At 41.2% G+C, this 23,377-nt stretch overlaps 1 protein-coding gene across 3 annotated transcripts in view; it reads left to right on the top strand.

The window, feature by feature from the left end:
- Positions 1–23,377, top strand: part of EIF2B3 (eukaryotic translation initiation factor 2B subunit gamma) — a 125,549-nt gene that overhangs the window by 80,944 nt on the left and 21,228 nt on the right. For 2 of the 3 annotated variants that reach the window (XM_011284653.4, XM_011284655.4), the window contains exons 6-10: positions 1,296–1,385; positions 16,489–16,616; positions 18,350–18,540; positions 21,027–21,104; positions 21,612–21,760. In XM_011284653.4, the coding sequence (XP_011282955.2) occupies positions 1,296–1,385; positions 16,489–16,616; positions 18,350–18,540; positions 21,027–21,104; positions 21,612–21,760 (636 nt within the window). The remainder of the gene's footprint in view (positions 1–1,295; positions 1,386–16,488; positions 16,617–18,349; positions 18,541–21,026; positions 21,105–21,611; positions 21,761–23,377) is intronic. The other variant, XM_011284654.4, reaches the window with a different exon arrangement.

Genomic DNA, 23,377 nt, shown 5'->3' with positions numbered 1-23,377 from the left:
TGTCTTTCAGCTGTCTGTTGTTATTAAATAAAATGACCTTGGACATTATAAGCATGGCATTTCTTAAGGCTCAAACCAAAATGTCAAACTAAAATAGACAGCAACTAAACAAATACCTTAATCTGACCTAATTTATTCATTTGTTTATTCAACAGCTGTTTATTAAATACACTGTGTGAGGTACAATGCTAAATGGTAAGGGTATAAAGATAAATCTCTGGAAAAAAAAAAAGATAAATCTCTGCCCTCAGGGAACTTCCAGTCTGTTGGGAGAGAGAGCCAAGTAAGGAAGCTGTTACCTTACTGGATGATAACTTAACTGATAGAGATGGGCACTAAGTGCTGTGGGAGCAGGAACTTGAGTTGTCAGTAAAGGTTTCCTGGAGGAAGTATATCTGGGGAAAGTCCTGATGAATACATAAGAGTAGGGAGTTAGAGAGTATTCACAGAATTTTACTTCATTTTCTGTGGAAATGGAATAATACATACCAGATCATGAAGAAAGCATGGCTGAAATATGGCCTGCAGAAAGTGGGGCACTTGGAGTAAAAGCAAGAAAATGTTAATCATAAGAATTGTGAGTTGGAATTTGTGATAGAAGAAGGTGACTTGTCAGTGAGTTGATAGTTCACCTAAAGGCCTCATAAAGTGTGAGATAGAGTTTCTATAAAGAGAAGACCTTTTCTATGGTAGGAGTAGAGCTAGTATTCACCATGTTGGCCAGAGTAGGGTGTGAGCAGCATGGCTCTGACCCTTATAAACTTTTTAAATTTTTTTTTTTATATTTACTTATTTTTGAGAGACAGAGAGAGATAGAGTGTGAGCAGGGGTGGGGCAGAGAGGGAGGGAGACACAGAATCCGAAGCAGGCTCCAGGCTCCGAGCTGTCAGCACAGAGCCTGACGCGGGGCTTGAACCCACAAACTGTGAGATCATGACCTAAGCCAAAGTCGGACGCTTAACCGACTGAGCTACCCAGGCGCCCCTTTAAATTTTTTTTTAATGTTTATTTATTTTTGAGACAGAGAGAGACAGAGCATGAACGGGGGAGGGTCAGAGAGAGAGGGAGACACAGAATCCGAAGCAGGCTCCAGGCTCTGAGCTGTCAGCATAGAGCCCAACGCAGGGCTCGAACTCACGGACCGTGAGATCATGACCTGAGCTGAAGTCGGATGCTCAACAGACTGAGCCACCCAGGTGCCCCACACTTATAAACTTTTTAATGCCTACTACCTAATAATAGGATAGAACCACGTTACTTGATTGTGAACCCTTTCTCTCTTATTGTTTTTGCAGGCACCCTAGAATACATTTCCACACAGGCCTTGTGGATGCCCATCTCTACTGCTTGAAAAAATACGTTGTGGACTTCCTAATGGAAAATAAGTAAGGAAGAGGGAGGTAGAGTCAAACTCACAGTGTGTAAACTACCTTGATTCTTAGTTAACAGTTTTAAACCCTGATAATGTTAGATAACTTGCTTATATAAATAATAGTTGATTCTCGCCTTTGTTTTAAAAATAAAATTGTGTTATTAGCATACTGTTATTTTTGTCTGTATCACAGAGTCCCTGCTTGTATTTGGGGGGCCAGTGTTACAATAAGCCAACAGAATATTTTTGTAAAACTAATCATAACATATGGTGCCTCTTTCTGCATAGTTCCGGGTTCTTCTTCCTTCTGCAAGATTGAGCTCCCTAGCTCTAGTGCTATTTGTCTCCAAGCAGGTATCCTTCCCCTAGGCAATTATCCTACAGATGGGCCCTCTTAGCAAAGTTTCAGAGACTTAGCCAAGAAGAGTGGAGAAAAAAACAAGTTTCCCTCCAATTTTGGAAAAGTCCATCTCACTGGGTGAATGTTTATGAATGCAGAAAAACCAAATTTGGTACTTTTTCTGATTTTCCTTTGAGTATAGAACTATGGTCCTTAAATACTCTCCACAGACTATATCTGGCAGATCACAGGACTTAGGTTTCCAGGGAAAAAAACTCCTCTGAGGTTGGTCTCAAAGATTTTTTATAGTAAATGCACTTAGAGTCCTCAGAGGAACAGGTAGGAAAAGATTTAAGAGGAGGAGAGGAGCAGCTAGTCTCCCTTGATGGCTGCGGGATAAGTTTCTGCCTTGAATAGCACTGGTGGACTGGAAAGCAAGTGGGCTAGTACCACAGCACCAAGTTCCCTCAGACCAGCTGAGGAAGAAAGTCTGAGAACCTGAGTTTAAACACTAGCATGCTTTTGGCTGATAGACTTGGATATATACAGGAATATTAAGGGGAAGGGGAATTGTTCCTCCGTGCCCAGTATATTTCTTGCTTCCTAACCCTTACCCCCACAACACCTGGTAAACCTCTACAGGAATACCCATTTAGAACCAATGGTAAAAGAAATCATTTGGATTCCTAGAAAACTTTGTCAGGGATTGTCGTTTCTCTATTTCCCCACCTTAGGACACTGTTGCCTTGCTCCCCTCTAACTTATTATTGTGTTTGATCATTCAATCAACAAATATTTATTAAGCACCTGTTATGAGGCAGGCATTGTGTTAGATCAACTGTGGGACCAATGGTAAATAAGCAGACATAGGCCCTGCCCTCAGGAAATTTACAGCCTAAGCTCCACAGTAGATTGCAGAGCTTTGTTTTTTAAATAGCAAAGAGACTTGGGGCACCTGAGTGGCTCAGTCAGTTAAGTGTCTGGCCCTTGGTTTCGGCTTAGATCATGATCTCACAGTTCATGGGTTTGAGTCCCACATCGGACTCCGCAATGACAGTGTGGACCCTAGTTGGGATTCTCTCTCTCCCTCTCTCTGTCCCTCCCCTGCACATGCTCACGCTCACATGCGCTCTCTCTTTCTCTCGCTCTCAAAATAAATAAAACTTTAAAAATAAATAAAAATAAAAATATTAAATAGCAAGGGACATGCTGCCAAAATTAGTCATTGATTATTGATTCAGGACCTGTTTTCCAGTCACCAGTCCGGGCTATATATATTCCAAAAATGAAGTTAACTCTTGGCCTTTAAGGGCTTGGTTGTTTTTTTGGTTTTTTGTTTCTTTAATTTTTTAACCTTTATTTGTTTTTGAGAGACAGAACACAAGCAGGGGAGGGGCAGAGAGAGAGAGGGAAACACAGAATTCTAAGCAGGTTCCAGGCTCAGCTGTCAACACAGAGCCTGATGTGTGGCTCGAACCCACAAACGGTGAGATCATGACTTGAGCCAAAGTCAGAAACTTAACTGACTGAGCCACCCAGGCGCCCCTAAGGGCTTGTTTTTTATTCTCAAGTGAAAATGAGGCCCTGTCTTGAAGTAGGCCCTGGCCTTGATATGTTGAAAGAGGATGCACTAGTAGTAGAAATTATGATTTCTTTTTTAAATATTTACTATGGAAAACTTCACAGGAATGCAGAAGTAGAGACAATAATGTAATGAAATCCCATGTGTCCATCACACAGCTTCAACAATTATCAATTCATGGCCAATGTTGTTTTATATATGTCACCACCCATCTCTCCACTGGCATGCCAGATTATTTTAAAGCAGGTCATTGTGATTTTGTAATTTCATCTGTAATTATTTGAATTGTTATTATCTATAAATATCTGAACGTGTATATGTAAAATATAAAGTCTTTATCTTTTAAACAAATACCTCAATACCATTATCACACCTTAAAACAATAACAACAACAACAAACAGTGCTCCTTAATACTACCAAATGGGATTTTATTTTATTTTATTTTTTAATTTTTTTTTTCAACGTTTTTATTTATTTTGGGGACAGAGAGAGACAGAGCATGAACGGGGGAGGGGCAGAGAGAGAGGGAGACACAGAATCGGAAACAGGCTCCAGGCTCCGAGCCATCAGCCCAGAGCCCGACGCGGGGCTCGAACTCCCAGACCGCGAGATCGTGACCTGGCTGAAGTCGGACGCCTAACCGACTGCGCCACCCAGGCGCCCCCCAAATGGGATTTTAGCTTTTGATGTCTGGATATGCAGACAGTTTTGCACCAAAGTTAGCTTCACCCTAGCTGCAGTAGCTCCTTTGTAATTCATCTGGCCACCAGTTAGCTGTTCCCACACCTGGCAAGTGTACTCCAGTGGTATGTGCCCTGAGGACAAGCCTTAATTTGGTGATTCTGTGGCTCCTGGCCAGAAGCTCTGCCAAATGGGACTTTCCCAGAGCCCATTCCAATAGAGCATGATACAGTCTCAGCTCAAACTGCCACCCCATCTCAAGATCTGTTAAAACACCCTTATCTCTTTATCCCCATCATCTACCCTTCACCTGTCAGATTCGTTGGGATTAAAAGCATTATCCTTGGGGCGCCTGGGTGGCGCAGTCGGTTAAGCGTCCGACTTCAACCAGGTCACGATCTCGCAGTCCGGGAGTTCGAGCCCCGCGTCGGGCTCTGGGCTGATGGCTCGGAGCCTGGAGCCTGTTTCCGATTCTGTGTCTCCCTCTCTCTCTGCCCCTCCCCCGTTCATGCTCTGTCTCTCTCTGTCCCAAAAATAAACGTTGAAAAAAAAAAAGATTTTAAAAGCATTATCCTGAAAAGTGATATATTTCAATATATTAGGAAAAGTATAAAGGCACACAGGACAAATTAGAATGGTACTCAAGAGAGATTCTTTATTCCTGGCTGGAATAGTGGAGGCCTTATCTCAAAGGTGTGGGAGATGGGGTTGAATAGGTTGGTGGAAGCAGCATGTACAAGGCTTTGAAAGCTTAGCAGGGAGTTGGGAATGCAAGCTGGTGCAGCCACTCCGGAAAACAGTATGGAGGTTCCTCAAAAAACTAAAAATAGAACTACCCTACGACCTAGCAATAGCACTACTAGGCATTTATCCACGGGATACAGGTATGCTGTTTCGAGGGGACACATGCACCCCCATGTTTATAGCAGCACTATCAACAATAGCCAAAGTATGGAAAGAGCCCAAATGTCCATCGATGGATGAATGGATAAAGAAAAGTGGTATGTGTATATATATATACAATGGAGTATTACTCGGCAATCAAAAAGAATGAAATCTTGCCATTTGCAATTACGTGGATGGAACTGGAGGGCATTATGCTAAGTGAAATTAGTCAGAGAAAGACGAAAATCGTATGACTTCACTCATATGAGGACTTTAAGAGATAAAACAGTTGAACATAAGGGAAGGGAAACAAAAATAATATAAAAACAGGGAGGGGGACAAAGCAGAAGAGACTCATAAATATGGAGAAGAAACTGAGGGGTTGTAAGAAGGGGGATGGGCTAAATGGGTAAGGGGCACTAAAGAATCTACTCCTAGGGGCGCCTGGGTGGCGCAGTCGGTTAAGCGTCCGACTTCAGCCAGGTCACCATCTCGCGGTCCGCGAGTTCGAGCCCCGCATCGGGCTCTGGGATGATGGCTCAGAGCCTGGAGCCTGTTTCCGATTCTGTGTCTCCCTCTCTCTCTGCCCCTCCCCCGTTCATGCTCTGTCTCTCTCTGTCCCAAAAATAAATAAACATTGAAAAAAAAAAATTTGTTTTTAAATTAAAAAAAAAAAGAATCTACTCTTGAAATCATTGTTGCACTATATGCTAACTCATTTGGATGTAAATTTTTAAAAATTAAATTAAAAAAAAAAAAGTTTAGCAGGGAGTTACAAATCTTCAAACAGAATAGTCCCTTTTGGAAGGAGCAACAGTACAACCTGGCAAGGGAACATAGACCATGCTGGATGGGAAAGAGGCTCCTTCAAGGTAATTAAGAGGCCTTTATAATTATCTGGTTATGAAATGATGACTCCTTTAGGGATGGGAGGGTAGAAGTAAACCAGGTAGACACAACTTTCAGAAAGACACTTTGGCAATCTTCTGTCTTTCACCTATGAAAGTCAACATATTCTGCCCTGTGTTTTTTGTTCAGTTGTGTTTTTTTTAGCTGTTTACATGTTAATGTCTTCAATCCAAATTCTTTTGAGATTAGATACCTACCGGGATTGCTAACACTTTCAGTATATGCTTGGTAAATGGGATGAAAAGAGATGTGATGATAGCTCACATCTCACATCATCAGCAGAAGTAATGTGATTTTTCAGTAGTGGAAGCAGAGATGAGGATTTCTATAGCACCAAGTAGAAAAGCTATAAGGTAAACTGGGGAGAAAAGAAAACCTGCACTCTCTTTGACAAGAGAAGTTTAGTAACTGAGCTGTGTGATCTTGATACGTGTTTACCTTTCTGAACCTTACTTTTCTCATCTAAAAATTGGGAATAATAATACTTGACATTTATGATTCTTGTGAAAAATACTTGTAAAGAGCTGAGAGCAATAGTTGGTGCACAGTAAGAACTCAAAAAAAATTTTTTATAGTTTACATTCTACATTTTATTTACCTTTTTTATGCTATTACATGGTCCTTATACTATCTATTTTTTTCTTCTCAATTTTTATTTAAATTCCAGTCAGTTACCATACAGTGTAATACTGAACTCAGGAATAGAACCCAGTGATTCATCACTTACATACAACACCCAGTGCTAATCACAACAAGTGCCCTCTTTAATACCGATCACCCATTTAGCCCCTCCCCTACTCACCTCCTTCTGTCAACTCTGTTCTCTATTGTTAAGAGTCTCTTACGGTTTGCTTCCCTCTCTGTCTCTCTTTTTGCCTTCCCCTATGTTTTTGTTTCTTAAATTCCACCTATGAATGAAATCACATGGTATTTATCTTTCTCTGACTTATTTCACTTAGCATAATACACTCTGGCTCCATCCATATCATTGCAAATGGCAAGATTTAATTCTTTTTGATGGCTGAGTAACATTCCATTGTGTATATATACCACATCTTCTTTATCCATTCATCAATCCGTGGACACCTGGGCTCTTTCCATAGTTTGGCTACTGTTGATAATGCTGCTATAAACATCAGGGTGCAGGTATCCCTTTGAATCTGTATTTTTGTATCCTTTGGGTAAATATCAAATAGTGCAGTTGCTGGGTCATAGGGTAGTTCTGTTTTTAACTTTTTAAGGAACCTCCACACTGTTTTCCACAGTGGCTACAATCAGTTTGCATTCTCACCAACAGTGCAAGAGGGCCCCCATTTCTCCACACCCTCACCAACAGCTGCTATTTCCTGTGTTGTTAATTTTAGCCATTCTGACAGGTGTGAGGTGGTATCTCATCGTGATTTTGATTTGTATTTCCCTGATGATGAGTGATGTTGAGCATCTTTTCATGAGTCTGTTAGCCCTCTGGATGTCTTCTTCGGAAAAATGTATTCATGTCTTCTGCCTATTTCTTAACTGGATTACTTGTGTTTGGGGTGTTGAGTTTAATAAGTTCTTTATAGATTTTAGATACTAACCCTTTATCAGCTATGTCATTTACAAATTTCTTCTCCCATTCTGTAGGCTGCCTTTTAGTTTTGTTGATTGTTTCCTTCACTGTGCAGAAGCTTTTTATCTTGATAAAGTCCCAATAGTTATTTTTGTTTTAGTTTCCCTTGCCTCTACCTATGTGTTTAGTAAGAATTCACTATGGCTAAGTCAAAGAGGTTGCTGCCTGTGTTCTACTCAAAGATTTTGATGTTTTCCTGTCTCACATTTAGGTCTTTCATCCATTTTGAGTTTATTTTGGTGCATAATATAAGAAAGTGGTCAGGTTTCATCCGCATGTTGCTGTCCAGTTTTCCCAAGACCATTTATTGAAAGGACTATCCTTTCCCATTGGGTATTTTTCCCTGTTTTGTCAAAGATTAGTTGACCATACAGTTGTGGGTCCATTTCTGGGTTTTCTGTTCTGTTCCATTGATCTATGTGTCTCTTTTTGTGCCAGTACCATACTGTCTTGATGACTATAGCTTTGTAATATACCTTCAAGTCTGGAATTTTTTTAATGTTTTTTTGTTTTCTTTTGTTTTTGAAAGAGAGAGAGCAGGGGAGGGGCAGAGAGAGAGGGAGAGAGAGAATCCCAAGCAGGCTTCACGCTGAGTGGAGCCCTCAACACAGAGCTCAATCTCATGACCGTGAGATTATGACCTGAGCTGAAATCAGGAGTCAGAGGCTTAACCTACTGAGCCACCCAGGTGCCCCCAAAAAGTTGTTTTTAAATTCTGAAACAGTGAGTTAGACTTACCATAATTACTTTTATTTTTTAAATATCTGTTTATTTTCAGATCATGGCCTGAGCAAAAATCAAGAGTCAGATGCTTAACCGACTGAGCCACCCAGGTGCTCCTTACCATGTTTTTTGAACTCAAACATTTAATAAATACCCAAATATATTCTTTGAGTGTTTATTGGATTGACATAAGCCTAAACAGTCTTTCCAGCCTGTAGGATGTGAACATGTTTTTCTTTCTCAAGCCATAGCACCAACATTGAAAATTTACTCTCATAGAAGTTTTCAGTATTTTTGTTAAAAAGGAAAAGGGTAGTGGCACCTGGGTGGCTCAGGTCATGATCTCAGTTTGTGTGTTTGAACCCCACGTCGGCCTCTGCTCTGACAACTTGGAGCCTGCTTGGGATTCTCTTCCTCTCTCTCTGCCCCTCCTCTGAGCACTCGCTCTCTCTCTCTCTTTCTCAAAAAATAAATCAACATTAAAAAAAAAAAAAAAAAAGAGGAAAAGTGTATCACAGAATACTGTATGTATACCAAGTGCCTAGCTTTAACTAAAATCAGTACCTTTTAATCCAAAATAATGTCCTGTTTACTATTCCATATATATCTATTTACTTTGAAGGCAAAAAGAAAAAAAGAAAAAGAAGCCTGAGAAGAAAGCATGGGTTAACTTCGCAATCACCTTACCTTCCCAATTATAGCTCCTCTGCAAGAGATGAGAAAAGAGGCAAGAAAACCCAAGCCCTTAATATTCTGCCCTGCAAGGGTGCCTCAGTGGCTCCGTCAGTTAAGCATCTGACTTAGCTCAGTTCATGGTCTCACAGTTCAGGTGTTCGAGCCCTGCATCAGAGAGCCCCTCCCTCGCTTGCTCTCTCTCTCTCAAAAATAAATAAAAGTATAAAAAAAAAAAAATTCTGCTCTGCAAACTTGAGTTCCTGGCCCTATAAAAGTACGTTTCCTCTTCTACCTCTTTCCTAATTAATATTTTGAAGGACTGACTTGAGGTGGAGGACGCTTAGAGGATTTTAAGTCTCTTTTGATTTGCTTACAAAAACAAAATGCAAAAGTAGCTAAATATTTCCCTTTGCCATGGACATCATTTTTAGGCCTTCCCTGGAAGCTTGTAGCCACAAGGAGGACCCAGTCAGAAATCAAGGCAAAAATGCTAAAGATATCAGACTTCATCAGAACTAATAATTATGTATTTTTTCAAATGTTGGATTTTTTAATTTTTTTTTAACATTTATTCATTTTTGAGAGAGTGTGAGTAGGGGAGGGGGAGAGAGAGGGAGACACTGAATCCAAAGCAGGCTCCAGGCTCCAAGCTGTCAGCACAGAGCCCAATGTGGAGCCCATGAACTGTGAGATCATGACCTGAGCCAAAGTTGGACACTTAACCAACTGAGCCACTCAGGTGCCCCTCAAATGTTGGATTTTTACTGGTAGTAATATTAGTAATAGAGAAACATATTTAGAGTTTATTACAATTCCAAATCAGGAAAGCTCTACTTTCTATATCCAAAAATTAGAAGAAGAAATTATTCCCAGCTCTCTAGCCTAGGGGGTTGACACTCAGTTGTTTACACATTCATTCAGAAATATTTATTCAAATAAATATTTATTTAGCACTTACTATTTGTAAAGACAATAAGCAAAAAATTATAAATCCTGTGGAAAGTACTATGGTTTCAGGAAACAGTACTAGTTAATATAGTATAGTGGAAAGAGTCATGGGCTTTGGGATAGATATGGAGTAAGTTTCGGTTCTGCCAACTATAAAAGCTGTATTAACTTTAAAAAAGATCTTAGTCTTTCTAAGCCCTGATTATCTCACTTATAAAAATAAGGACAATAGTACCTACCATGAGAATTGCTGTAAGAATTTGAGATGATATATATTAATTTCTTAGCATAACACTCCAAAGTGATAGGGATTTGGGGCGCCTGGGTGGCTCAGTTGGTTAAGCATCTGACTCTTGATCTCAGCTCAGGTCATGATTTCACGGTACGTGAGTTTAAGCCCCACATTGGGCACTGTGCTGACAGTGCGGAGCCTGCTTGGGATTCTCTCTCTCTGCCCCCTTGCTCCCCACTTGCACGCACTCTTTCTCTCAAAAAAAAACTTAAAAAAAAATTTTAATGATATGGATTAAAAAACGTTATATAATTGTCTTTGCTGTGAGAGTATAGAAGCCTACAAGTGTTATGAAAGGCTTCCAGAAGAGAGATTTGAGAGCGATCTTAAGGCTCAATAAATTTTCACAAAGTGAACACACCCTAAGGAGATAAGATCAGATCTGTACTTTAGTAAAAACCACAATATCCAGGGGTGGATAGAAGGAAGAAGAGACATGATCAGATTATATTTTAGAGAGAGTATTCTGTCTACAATATGAAGGACAGAGTTCAAAAGGTAAGACCGGAGGGAGTAAGACCAATTAAAAGCATTGAAGGAATCCAAGTGAATAACAGTGGCTTAGGCTAGGTGGTGGCAGTAGAGATGGAGAGGAGTTGACAGTTATTGAAAGAGATTTAGGGCATAAAAATCAGCAATGTTTGGTGAATGGTTATGTGAAGAAGGAAGAAGGAAAAGTCTGGTAACTAGATCTCTAGCTTGGGTGGCTAAATGAAGCTTCATGTCACCGAGCAAGATAAGCAGTGTTGGTGAGGGAGGTTTGGGATGATAATGGGTGCAGTTTTAGACATTGAGTTTAAGTTATCTGTGGGTCATCTAAATGGCATGGTCCATCAGACAGCTGGAAATGCGGGACTAAAGTAAAGGAGGGAGGTCTTGGCTATGGGTTCACATTTGGGAATGAGCAGCAAAGAAGCCAGTAAGCGATAATCTGCCTCAAGGAGACGAATAGCGTGAGAACAATCAGAGGGCAAAAAGAAAAATACCGAGAAACACCAAATATTTTAGGAGAAACCGAGAGAAATAGGAACAGATCAAGAGAGTGATAGCACAGAAAGTAAGGGAAGAAGACATAAGGAATGGCCTATGACTGTGGAATTTGGAAAATTCAAAAAATATAAAAAGAAAATATTACCCATAATTCTACTACTGTGTAATAACTGACAACATTTTAGTGTATTTCTTTCCATTATTTTGTTTATTTTTATATATACATATACATACTTGAAATCATGCTGTAAAAATATCTTGTTTTTTCTTTATTCAGTATTATTCATGAGCATTTCCCTTTCATTAAAACATTCTTACAATCAGTTTTGCCTATATGATATTAGATTATTATTCATTTATTCAGCAAATATTTATTGAGCATAATGTGTTTTCCTTGGATAGATTTATAGAAATAGAACTACAGGGTGAAATAATATGAATGAAGTTTTGGGGGTGATGGTGGATTGGTCTGGAGCCAATAGCCAAGAAAGAATTCTTGAAGACGTCTTTGGTGCAAAAAGGTGATTTTATGAAAGGACAGGACCCGTGGCAGGAAATGCTACACTGGGGTCGTGATAGGTAACTGAGTATATACCCTCAGGTTGGGAGGGGGTTAGGGATAGAGTGAGTCTCTAAGGTATTTTGGAAGCAGGGTTTCCAGGACCTTGAGAAATTAGGTGTTGTTAGGAAAATGCCATTTATTACCGTTTGGTAGAACCTCAGCCATGAGACCCTTCAGATGTATATCACGGGGCCATAAGTTTGGAGTATGATTGCCAGCATATATCTTGGGGCAGCTGAGATAAAGGAAGTTTGCAAAGGAATTTTTATATGTTAAGGTAGACTCAAAGGTTCCTGGGGGGTCAGGATAACGCTAAGCCAAGATTCTCTTTTGCCCCTAGCAAAGTGTCATCATTGAGGCAGCTGAGCTCCTAGAGGGAGGTCACTCTGCCGGTTTCAAGGACTTGTCAGTGGGCTATAGGGAGTAAGGGAATTTAATTTTTCATGTGCCGTAGTTTCCCATATCGCCATGGTAAGCACTTAAACCCCTTTCCTTTGTTCTTGGGTAGCCAGGAGTGTCCAAGGAGTATCACATATATCCAACCTGGGTGCTGTTAGCCTGTACTTTGCCCTCAGCTTGCTCCACACTCCCTCATTATCTTCAATACTTTTTCTATGTATTGCCACTTTTCAGAAAATATTTTACCAGTTTATACTCTGACTCCCCTTGTATGAAAGTAACTGTCTCAAAGCACCCTTATCAGTAATGAGAATTATTTTAAATCTGCTGATTTGATTCAGGGAGAAATTGCATCTTGTTTTAATTTTTATCTCTTTAAAAGTATTTTTGAACCCTTCTATCTATCTGTTAAGGATAGTAATCTTTTGTCCTACTGGTAGCAACTATTTTTTGTCTTAATTTGGTAGAGTTGTTTGCTTATAGCTAGTCAGAATCTGTTGTTCTCCTTTGTGATTTCTTATTTCTTGGAAGCTTATAATTCATGAGATGAGGCATCCTTCTAGGAAGGCTGTGTATAAGAGGGAATGGGAAATGTGAGGTTGCCCGTGCCCAGGGCAGTAGATCCAGACGCTTATCTTCAGCCCCAAGGACAGGATGTTCACAAAGGTTCACAGTGGCCTATCCCAGTTCTTGGCATAGCATTGAGCTGCCTCTACTTTGAGTAGGAAGCACGGAAGAGTAATTTTGTCCTCTGCAATGCTGCTGAGCTAACTGCATTATGGGGATTGACCTGATGCTGAGCGCCAGCAGAGGCAGGTGGGACCTGGCAGGACTGCTTCATGTCCTCTCTTTAAATCACTGTCTGATCTCCATAAAGGGCTCTGCCCTAAGGGGCTGTGTGCCAAGGCTTGTTTACTTGCTTCTTGCCATGACGGTTCTGTTTGGCCCATAATGTAAATATCATGGCTCTGAAATCCCCCAGCTGTCCATGCTTTGTCATTTCTTCAAAGGGAACTGACTTGTTTTCCACCAGAGGGGGCCAAGGAACATTTGCTACCCACACTGGTTTGGTGCATTAAAGAGGGAGAAAAAGAGCTAAGAGTAAGTGTTGTTTCATTCTTTGTATTCGTATGGAAATTTTTAATCTCCATCAAAGGATCAGGAGAAAAATCACATTGAAATTCAATACAAGAGCTTCCAGCTTACACAGAATTTTTCAAAGATGTCTGACTTGATCCTTTAAAAATGACAAAAACCATGAACTGTGTAGCTCCAGGGTTCATAATTTTGCTTACCCTCCTCAGCCTCTGCCTCTGTCTTGCCTTCCTATCTGTACTCCATCTGTGTGGTCCCATGTCAGCCTGCAGAGCTTCTTTGAATGGGAGTGGGGGAAGGGCGTGAAGTATGCAGCAGCAGTTTATTGGGCTGCTTATACATTAAACCACATTTTCATCTTTCAGAGTCTCCCTGTCTTCAGTCTCCTTATATCAGGCCTATTTCCACTGCTACCAGAATTATCTTACTAAGAAATAAAACTGATTATGTCACTTTCTCGCTTAAAAATCACCAGTAGCTTCTCAGTCCAGACTAGAGACTGCCACAAAAGGCTTCCATGATTTGGCGTCCTTGCCTACCTGATCAACCTCATCTCCCTCTACACTGTTCCTTTTAAATCCATGATCAGGCTGCTGTCCACTGGATTATGAATTCTTTGAAGTCAGAAACAGTATATTTCCAAGGCCTAGCGCAGTAAATGGCATATTAATAGATGCTTGTTAAATCCTAAATAAATTAGTGATTTCAAATTCTGACAAGTTTACGGCATGAGAGAGAAAACTAAAAATCATGTGCTGGTCTCTTACCCTTCTGTGCTTTTAATTCCTTTGCTAAGTATAAATCAAAAGCATACTTATTGTACTAAGGATCAGGTCCCTTCTTCCCTGTTCCAGATTACTGGTCATTTAGACCCAACATTCTGTCTCAGTACCCTCTAGGAATCACCATGTCTCCTGCGACCCAGGAAGGCCAAATAAAGGAGAGCTCCAAAGCTCTTGGCCAAGATTGCTTACTGCTTATAAAAATCTATAAAAATAGTGCTGGAATTTTTTTGGCGTTCTGAAAGTTCTTCTACACATTGATCTGTGATCTGATTTTCCATAAGTGCTGTCCTCGACTGATCTGATTACATGAAAGTAAATTGAAGTTAACTTTGTTGGAGGAATTCCTTGATAGCCATTGGTGAATAAGTACAACTGTCATAAGGAAACCTACTCTTTTTTTATTTTTTTTATTTTTTTAATGTTTATTTATTTTTGAGAGAAAGAGACACAGAGTGTGAGTAGGGGAGAGGCAGAGAGAGGGGAGACACAGAATCTGAAGCAGGCTCCAAGCTCTGAGCTGCCAGCACAGAGCCTGATGTGGGGCTTAAACCCACGAACTGTGAGATCATGACGTGAGCCGAAGTCAGACACTCAACCAGCTGAGCCACCCAGGCGTCCTGAGGAAGCCTACTGTTAAGTAGATGGGAAGATGAAATCTGCACGGGAAGTACCTAGTCATTAAAGTGAATTTTTTTTTATTTTTTATTTTTATTTTTTTTTAACGTTTATTTATTTTTGAGACAGAGAGAGACAGAGCATGAACAGGAGAGGGGCAGAGAGAGAGGGAGACACAGAATCTGAAACAGGCTCCAGGCTCTGAGCTGTCAGCACAAAGCCCGACGTGGGGCTCGAACTCATAGACCGTGAGATCATGACCTGAGCCGAAGTCGGACGCTTAACCAACCAAGCCACCCAGGCGCCCCTAGAGTGAATTTTAAATTTGCAGAGTCTGAATCCAACCAGGAGAGTAGTACCATAGAAGCTGAGAAAAAAATGAGAGGCAAGAAATTTAGGAATGTTCTAAAAATGTAAAATTTCATAATTTGCACAAACAATGAAAGAATCACCTGTAATTCCTCTACTCTAAGGGAGTATAGAGCAGAAATCATATATATAGTCTTTGAATAATACACCTGTTGATATTAGAAAAGTTTTTTTTAAAAACTCATCATGATAGGGTGCTTGGGCAGTTGAGTGGCTGACTGTTGATTTCATCTCAGGTCATGATCCCAGGGTCATGGGATGGAGCCCTGTTTTCTCAAAATAAATAAGTAAACTTTAAAAATAATTCTCTCTCTGCCTCTCTTCCCTGTTCACATGCTCTCTTTCTAAAATAAAATGAAAAATTAAAAACTCATCATCATAACAGATTAAAAGGGAAAAAATATGTTGAGCTCCATAGACATAAAACAAATTTTTTAAATAAAATTCAATTCCCAGTCATTGATGAAAGCTTTTAGCTAGTTAGAAATAAAAGAGAACTGGGGCGCCTGGGTGGCTCAGTCGGTTAAGCATCCGACTTCGACTCACGTCATGATCTCGCGGTCCGTGAGTTCAAGCCCCGCATCAGGCTCTGTGCTGACAGCTCAGAGCCTGGAGCCTGTTTCAAATTCTGTGTCTCCCTCTCTCTCTGACCCTCCCCCATTCATGCTGTCTCTCCCTGTCTCAAAAATAAATAAACGTTAAAAAAAATTTTTTTTAAAAGAAATAATAAAAGAGAACTTCCTTAACCTATGTACATAAAAGGTGTGTGCAGAAAACCTATGACATGTGTGGACTGTTGGCTATAAAGCATGAAACCCAACATCTACATGCAGAAGACAATCAATAAATGGTAGCTTTGATAATGAAAAAAAAATCATCAGTCTACATGATAAAATACTAGAATTTCCTTTAAAATCAAGAACAAGTAAAGATTACTACGATCAGTGCTTCCAGTCAGCATTACATTGGAGATTTTAGCTAATATAGTAAGACCATGAAAAATAAATGAAAGATCTACAGATTAGAAAGGAAGAAAAAAAGTGGTGTTCTCATAGTTGGTATGATTGTCAGAATCTACAGATAAATTATTAGAATTAGTAAGATTGTTAGTGAAGCAATTGGCTATAAGATTAAAGTACAGAATAAATCAAATTTCTAAAATCAACAAGAAGAAGAAAATAACTGTTTAAAAGTCACCGTTTATAATATGAACCAAAAATATAAGATATTTAGGATTAACAGAAGACATGCAAGGCCTTTATGGAGAAAGTTTTTTAATGTTTTTTAAACAACTTTTTTCAAAAGACAAGAGCATTCTTCCTTCTCAAGGGTTATTGCCAATTAAGAGTCAAGGCCCTATGTTAAAGTACATGCACATACACAAACACATGTGCACACACACCAGGTACATAGGACTTTGTAAAAGACTATTTTCTGAATAAATCAGGGAAGGGATTCTTAGATTTAGAATACTACCCTCCCCCCCTCCAGCCTGAAGCTGATAGAGAACTTAGATCTTCTGCTTCTCCAGAACTACCAAATCCAGGTCACTTTTGATCTCTGTCAGTCCCGTGGTGGCATGACATACACAGAGTTTCTGATCCCATAGGATCCAGACAGTCAGATTTCTCATATTTGACCCCTTTTTCTTCCTAGATCAATCACTTCCATCCGGAGTGAACTGATTCCATACCTAATAAGAAAACAGTTCTCCTCAGCTTCCTCACAGCAAGGACAAGAAGAAAAAGAAGAGGATCTAAAGAAAAAGGAGCTGAAATCCTTAGGTCAGTGTTTGGGTTGGTGCGGTAAGGTAGGGGTAGCAGCACCTTTGGAAAGAATAACTGGGCAGGATGCCTGTCTCAAGGCAACAGTTTCTTGTCTAACCACCAGGGAAGACAGGGTAGCTGACACCCTACCCTAAGGTCTGGGTAGGCTTGCTCAATCAGACTCTGCCGCTTATGCTCTTCAGGGACAGGCTAATCGTGCCTCAAGTCCGTTCTCTGGTTCCTAGCTCTGGTTTGACTATGTTCCTCACTAGACTGTTTTGAGTAAACTCTGCCCCCCACTTCTTAGTTCGTCTGTTCTCTAGGCTCTGGGCAGCCCTACTCCTGACTAAACTCAGTCTCTTCTGTCAAAGAAAGAAAGATGAAGGAGTATACAATTACAGTTCAACAAGAGGCCAACCAGGCTGTCTCCTTTCCAGGATGTAGGGGCAAGGTCTGTCTTGTTTGCTGTCATATCCCTGCCTAGTCCCTGGCCAGTCCTGGGCTCATAGTAAGAGTTCCAAAAACAAATTTATCAAATGAATAAATGGAGACAATATAGCAGGATGGTTAAGATATCAGTACTTGGATTTGAAATCTGACTCTCCCTGTTATTAGCTCTATGACCTGAGATGAGCCCCAGTTTTCTTATCATAAAATAAAAGATCTTACATGGTTGTTTTATGAGCTGAAAAACTGGGGCCCAAATAACTCAGGTTCCAAGTCTTGTGCTATTTCTGTCATAGCACAACTACTAGATATGGTAATAGAGGCTAGCAGCACAAAGTCAATATGGCTGGTCACTAAAGCCTGGACCCTTACTTATGTTATGTCATGATTTACAAGAGCCCTCTATTGCATTTTCCCTAGTAGTACTTGATTATTGGTCAAACTTGCTTTTAGGACCTCTGTTTTGTTTTGTTTTGTTTTGTTTTAATTTACATCCAAATTAGTTAGCATATAGTGCAACAATGATTTCAGGAGTAGATTCCTTATTGCCCCTTACCCATTTAGCCCATCCCCCCTCCTACAACCCCGCCAGTAACCCTCAGTTTGTTCTCCATATTTATGAGTCTCTTCTGCTTTGTCCCCCTCCCTGTTTTTACATTATTCTCATTTCCCTTCCCTTATATTCATCTGTTTTGTCTCTTAAAGTCCTCCTATGAGTGAAGTCATATGATTTTCATCTTTCTCTGACTAATTTCACTTAGCATAATACCCTCCAGTTCCATCCACGTAGTTGCAAATGGCAAGATTTCATTCTTTTTGATTGCCAAGTAATACTCCATTGTATAAACATACCACCTCTTCCATCCATTCATCCATCGATGGACATTTGGGCTCTTTTCCATACTTTGGCTGTTGTTGATAGTGCTGCTATAAACATGGGGGTGCATGTGTCCCTTCGAAACAGCACACCCGTATCCCATGGATAAATGCCTAGTAGTGCAGTTGCTGGGTCGTAGGGTAGTTCTATTTTTAGTTTTTTGAGGAACCTTCATACTGTTTTCCAGAGTGGCTGCACCAGCTTGCATTCCCATTTTAGGATCTCTTTTTAAGGATTTTTGTAATCCTTTTTAAGGGTTTTCAGATGTTCAGGAAAGCATGTTGCCTCTTTTAATTTCACTTAGTCTTTCAGGTTGTAGTGGGACTTCAGGGTCCATGCTGCATAACTGAGTTCCAGGGAGAGAGATGAGAGTTGTATCTCTTTGAAAACATAACTTGAGCCTCTATTTTCTCTGTTTATTCTGAAGATATTTACAGCTTTATAAAAGAAGACAATACACTGAGCTTTGCTCCCTATGATGCCTGCTGGAATGTCTGTCGAGGAGACAGGTGGGAAGATTTGTCCAAATCACAGGTGCGCTGCTATGTCCACATCATGAAAGAGGGGCTCTGCTCTCGAGTAAGCACTCTGGGACTCTACATGGAAGCGAACAGACAGGTAAGAGGATGGGTTTAGAACAGAAATCATGGGGGGCTCCTGGGTGGCTCAGTTGGTTAAGTGTCCCGACTTCAGCTCAGGTCATGATCTCATGTTCATGGGTTCAAGCCCCATGTTGGGCTCTGTGCAGACAGCTCAGAGCCTGGAGCCTGCTTCAGGTTCTGTGTCTCCCTCTCTCTGATCCTTCCCCAGCTCCCACTCTGACTCTCTCTTTCTCTCTCTCAAAAATAAATAAACATTAAAAAAAAAAAAAAGAATAGAAATCGTGGGTGCCTCACTTCTTCATTAGTCCCAGTGACTTGTTCAGAATCCCTCTCATTCCCAAGGTTGAGCAAGACCTGACACGTCAGGGGATAGCATTGGGGTACCCAGTTACAGCAAAAGGGGAAGCAGAGAGCCTAGTCCATAGCGGTAGAGCCTCTGGTTCCAAAGAAGGGCTGAGATTCTCAGAAAGGCTAACTTTGGCCTCTGGGTTCAGAAGTTTTCTTTTGTTCTGCTAGGCATGGGATATCTGCAGTACTTCATAAACAAGCAGATAAATACGGTGTAATCAGTACTGTGATGAAGTAAACATAGGCACAGAGAGGAGACGTTCCTAAGAAGGTAAAAGAATAGAATATCCAGTAGTCAGATGGTAGAGCCTCAGAGAAGGAATGTCTATGAGAGGGAAGTGTCTGGAAACAGCATTAGAGAACTAACTCCTCCTTTTAACCCTGAAGTTTGTGATATATGGAGAATGAGCAGCTTCTGTTGCAGAGGAAGCATTGCTTTAAAAGGTTAAAGCAAGGGGTGGAGTAATGAAACAATGAAGAGACCGAAGATGGGGGTGGGGGGTGGGAGACTCTTTGTTGTATACAGGTACAGGAAGAAGGTTTTAGGAGGGAGGGATGATGAGACCATGAAAAGGAAACATGAAAAGAAAAGGGTTGAAATGAGAAGAGGAAAAGATAGATGACTGAGGGAACTATACTGGGGTGGCATTCAAGGACAACGGAGATAAGATGATGAAAAGATTAGCTGTTGATGCAGTTTCTGGTAGAACTCTGTGAAAACTATCAGTGCAGGTATAAGCTGGCGGTGGGAGGAGGGGGGCGTGTCAAGTAGAATGATAAAAGATACTGTTGAAAATTGGGATTAGAATTTAGTCCCTATGGGGTGCCTGGGTGGCTCAGTCAGTTGAGCGTACAACTTCAGCTCTGGTCATGATCTCGCAGTCCGTGAGTTCAAGCCCCGCGTGAGGCCCTATGCTGACAGCTCGGAGCCTGGAGCCTGCTTCGGATTCTGTGTCTCCCTCTCTCTCTGCCCCTCCCCCACTCATGCTCTGTCTCTCTCACTCTCAAAAATGAATAAATGTTAAAAATTTAAAAAAAAAAAAAAAAAAAAGAATTTAGTTCCTAAAGAAAACTTGGCTCAGGAATCTTCAGGACCCACACTATATAATGTGTATAGTCCCAGCCCCAGGCTTCAAGCTGGCTTCACCCTGGATTGGTTGTAGATCCAGGAGAATCCAAGCCAGAGAGTTTATGAGAAATCATACCTAGTCCCATGTTTACCCAGGGCAGTCCTCAGTAAAGTCAGCCCCCACTTAGAATCAGAGCTATTAGAAACCTTCCTTAATTTGACTTTTAGTTCTCATTCTTCAGTTCTATGACTAGATTCTGTCAAGCTAGTCTGAAAGCAGGTCCATGGATAGCCTGAGACTAGGGAAGTGTCCTATGAAGTACCAACAGGAGCTGTGCAGTAGACAGGTCTGAACAGCCTTGGTTGAAGTATAATAGAAGAAGGAGATCCCAGGGATAGGGGCTGAGGTATTAGCCTTCACATTGCCAGTGTAGCCAGTCCTGGCAAGGTGTCCTTCAGCCACTGTGGCCACCACACATAGTGCTCTGACCAGCATTCTGCTCATGCCGGAGAATGACAGGCACACTACTTGCACGTTCCTAACAGGTCCAGAGTTAAAATTCATATTTGTAGCCTTCTCAGTTTTCTCATATTGAAGAGAGAATAGTGTGAACACCTTCAACATTTTATTTTGACTGGTGAAGGCCATAGATGCCTTCTCAGGAACTGTCCTGATTATGGAATTGTCTAATGTTAACTCTCACTTTATGCATGGCCACACTGGTCTAGGAGGGGAGCAGGAACCTGGGATGACTATGGTCAGGACTCAGAATCCTCCTTGCTCTCAGTAGGCCTCTCCCAAGTGCTTCTTGAAGGCTTGTCTTAGCACCTCCCAGTTGAGGGACATGGCATTACTTTTAAGGAGGAGATTCTCAGCTAGGAAACTAAGGATAAGACCATCTGAAATTTGCTGCATAAACAATCCTTGTCCTAGGGGAAATGAAGCAGCCTCCTGCTCTGCCTCACCCAAACAGGAAAGCTGTGGCTAAAAACTCCCTACATCTCTAACTGGGTGTTGAGTTCTACCTAAGGTGTTCTCAGGTATTTTCTGGTCTGTCTTTAGTAACCAAACCTCTTTCCTCAAGGTGCCCAAATTGCTATCAGTTCTCTGTCCAGAAGAATCACTGGTTCATTCATCAGCCCAGATTGTCAGCAAACACCTGGTAAGTGCTAGCTTGGGCAGGGCAGGTATGGGACAGTCTCTCTGTGTGTGCTGAATGAAGTATGTCCTTGAGACGATGGATTCTCAAGCCCTGAAACTCATTAGTCCCAGGAAAATCCCAGCTGGGTTCTGGTTCTAAAATATCATCATCTAGCCCAGACATTCAAGACTACCTGGACAGGTGCTGACCTTAGCCATACAAATTCTGTAAGGAAGGTCCATTATGGGTCTCGGGACTCAGACACAAGAGCCGTCCATCTCTGTCCCTCTTCTTACACTGATTTGAGCACTCTCTTCAAGAGAACACATTTATATACACAAATACCTGTGTGTAAGTTTGAGTTGATCTCAGAGGTATTATGTGACCTTGTGGCCCTAAGAAATACTTACCCCTTGGCTGAGGTGTCTCTGGGGAAAGATTGCATTAGACCCTAACTCAAAGGATCTGAGGAGTTGATTTGCAGTTGGTTGAGATGGATGGACAAGGTTTTATATTTGCCTTTTGCAGGTTGGAGTTGACAGCCTCATTGGGCCAGATACGCAAGTTGGAGAGAAGTCATCCATTAAGCACTCAGTCATTGGTTCATCCTGTGTCCTAAGAGATAGAGTGACTATCACCAATTGCCTTCTCATGAACTCAGTCACTGTGGAGGAAGGGTATGTTTCCACTTGTGCCCACTTAAGGCAAAAGGCTCCTGGTATCTCTGGGAGGTTTTGGGGGCTAGTGCAGCCTAAAAAAGGGCTCAGCTTGAGGAAGGGAAGAAGAGGGAAAAGGCGAAGGAAAGAATAGTGCCTAGGCCCTTTGAGTCATTGGTTTCGGCTCAATAAAGACATGGTCTCTGAAAACATTTCTGGCGACGTTTTCATACTTATTCCAATTGTGGTCCTGAGAGAGGCTGCCTTCCCTTGCTTTGATGTGCTACTTGATGGGATGGCCACAGTAGTGAGCCTCTGGCAGTACTAGAATGACACTGTACCAATGTGTAATAGTCATCATCCCTTATCTCAGTGTCTCAGAGCAGCCCTGAAGAAGGCAGGGGACTAGGAGGAGTGGACATTTAAGTCATGCACCATTTTTAAAAGAGAGCTTCTTTGTTACAAGTTATGGAGAATCTTCCCCCATTTTGAGACACTTTAAAGTGTTCTAAAATCTTGGTTTATGAACAGCCTGAACTGCAGTAAGAAGACTTGAAATGATATATTTAGTAAGATTCTTCCTCTGTATGGTCCTCAGGTTTTTCCTGTATATAATGCAAACACAGGTGGTGGAAGAGAGGAGGGGTATTACCAAAGCAATGGCTTTCAGACTTTTTAGAAAGGGAATTTTTTGTTAAAATAAATCTTATGCAGGAGTACCTGGGTGGCTCAGTCGGTTAAGTGTCCAACTCTTGATTTTGGTCCAGGTCATGATCTCACAGTTGGTGAGATTGAACCCCATACTGGGCTCTGGGCTGACAGCAAGGAGTTTGCTTGGGATGCTCATTCTCTCTCTCTCTCTCTCTCTCTCTCTCTCTCTCTCTCTCTCTGCCCACCCCCACTCATGCACACACTCTCAAAAAAGAAACATTTTAAATAAATAAGTATTATGCAGAAACTCAATATTTATAACTGATAAAATCACAGGTGTTTGTAATACAGTGGGGAAGGGGCACTTGTCCTTCCTAGGGGATGTGAAGCAGATGTATAAAGCAAATTTTGAAAACCACAAGACTGGATTAACCTGAAAGAGCTGATTCTAAAGCCTTGATTCTAGCTCCGACATCTGTTGATTTCTCTGTCCAGGAACTAATAGGAGAGAAGGATAAGGGAAGACCTCAATTTCAGTGAAAGCTGAAATACCTCTCATAGGTGCCAGTGAGAGGTTGGGGAAAGCATTTTGGAGAGAGAAGCTATGTAGGGACATAGCTAAAGGTTAAGCCTTTACTCTTTAGGAAGAGGGACTAATGGAAGTAATAGGATTGAGGGAGGAAGTACCATAATAAACCAGGAAAATTGGAGACCGTAGGGATATTGGCCACTAAGATCTGTTCTCCCCCAAGCCCACTTCCCGACTTGACTCCCAAACCCTGGCAACCAGGCCTAATGCATCAGTCAGGAGTTTTGGAAGAATCTCCTCTGGAGATTCTGACTAGCCCCAAGAAGAAAAACTAAATTTATTTACATCAGAGATTTCTAACAGCCCAGTCAAATCACCCTGCAGTGAAAATTATGGATGACAAATTCCGTTCATGTGCTTAGAGCTTCCAGTCAGCTTTTTTACAATCCTCCCCTAAA

The sequence above is a fragment of the Felis catus genome, chromosome C1 (assembly GCF_018350175.1).
Source record: "Felis catus isolate Fca126 chromosome C1, F.catus_Fca126_mat1.0, whole genome shotgun sequence".
In the NCBI taxonomy this organism is placed as follows: domain Eukaryota; kingdom Metazoa; phylum Chordata; class Mammalia; order Carnivora; family Felidae; genus Felis; species Felis catus.
Note: the sequence above shows the minus strand (reverse complement) of the source record. Positions and strands in the feature narration are given on the sequence as shown.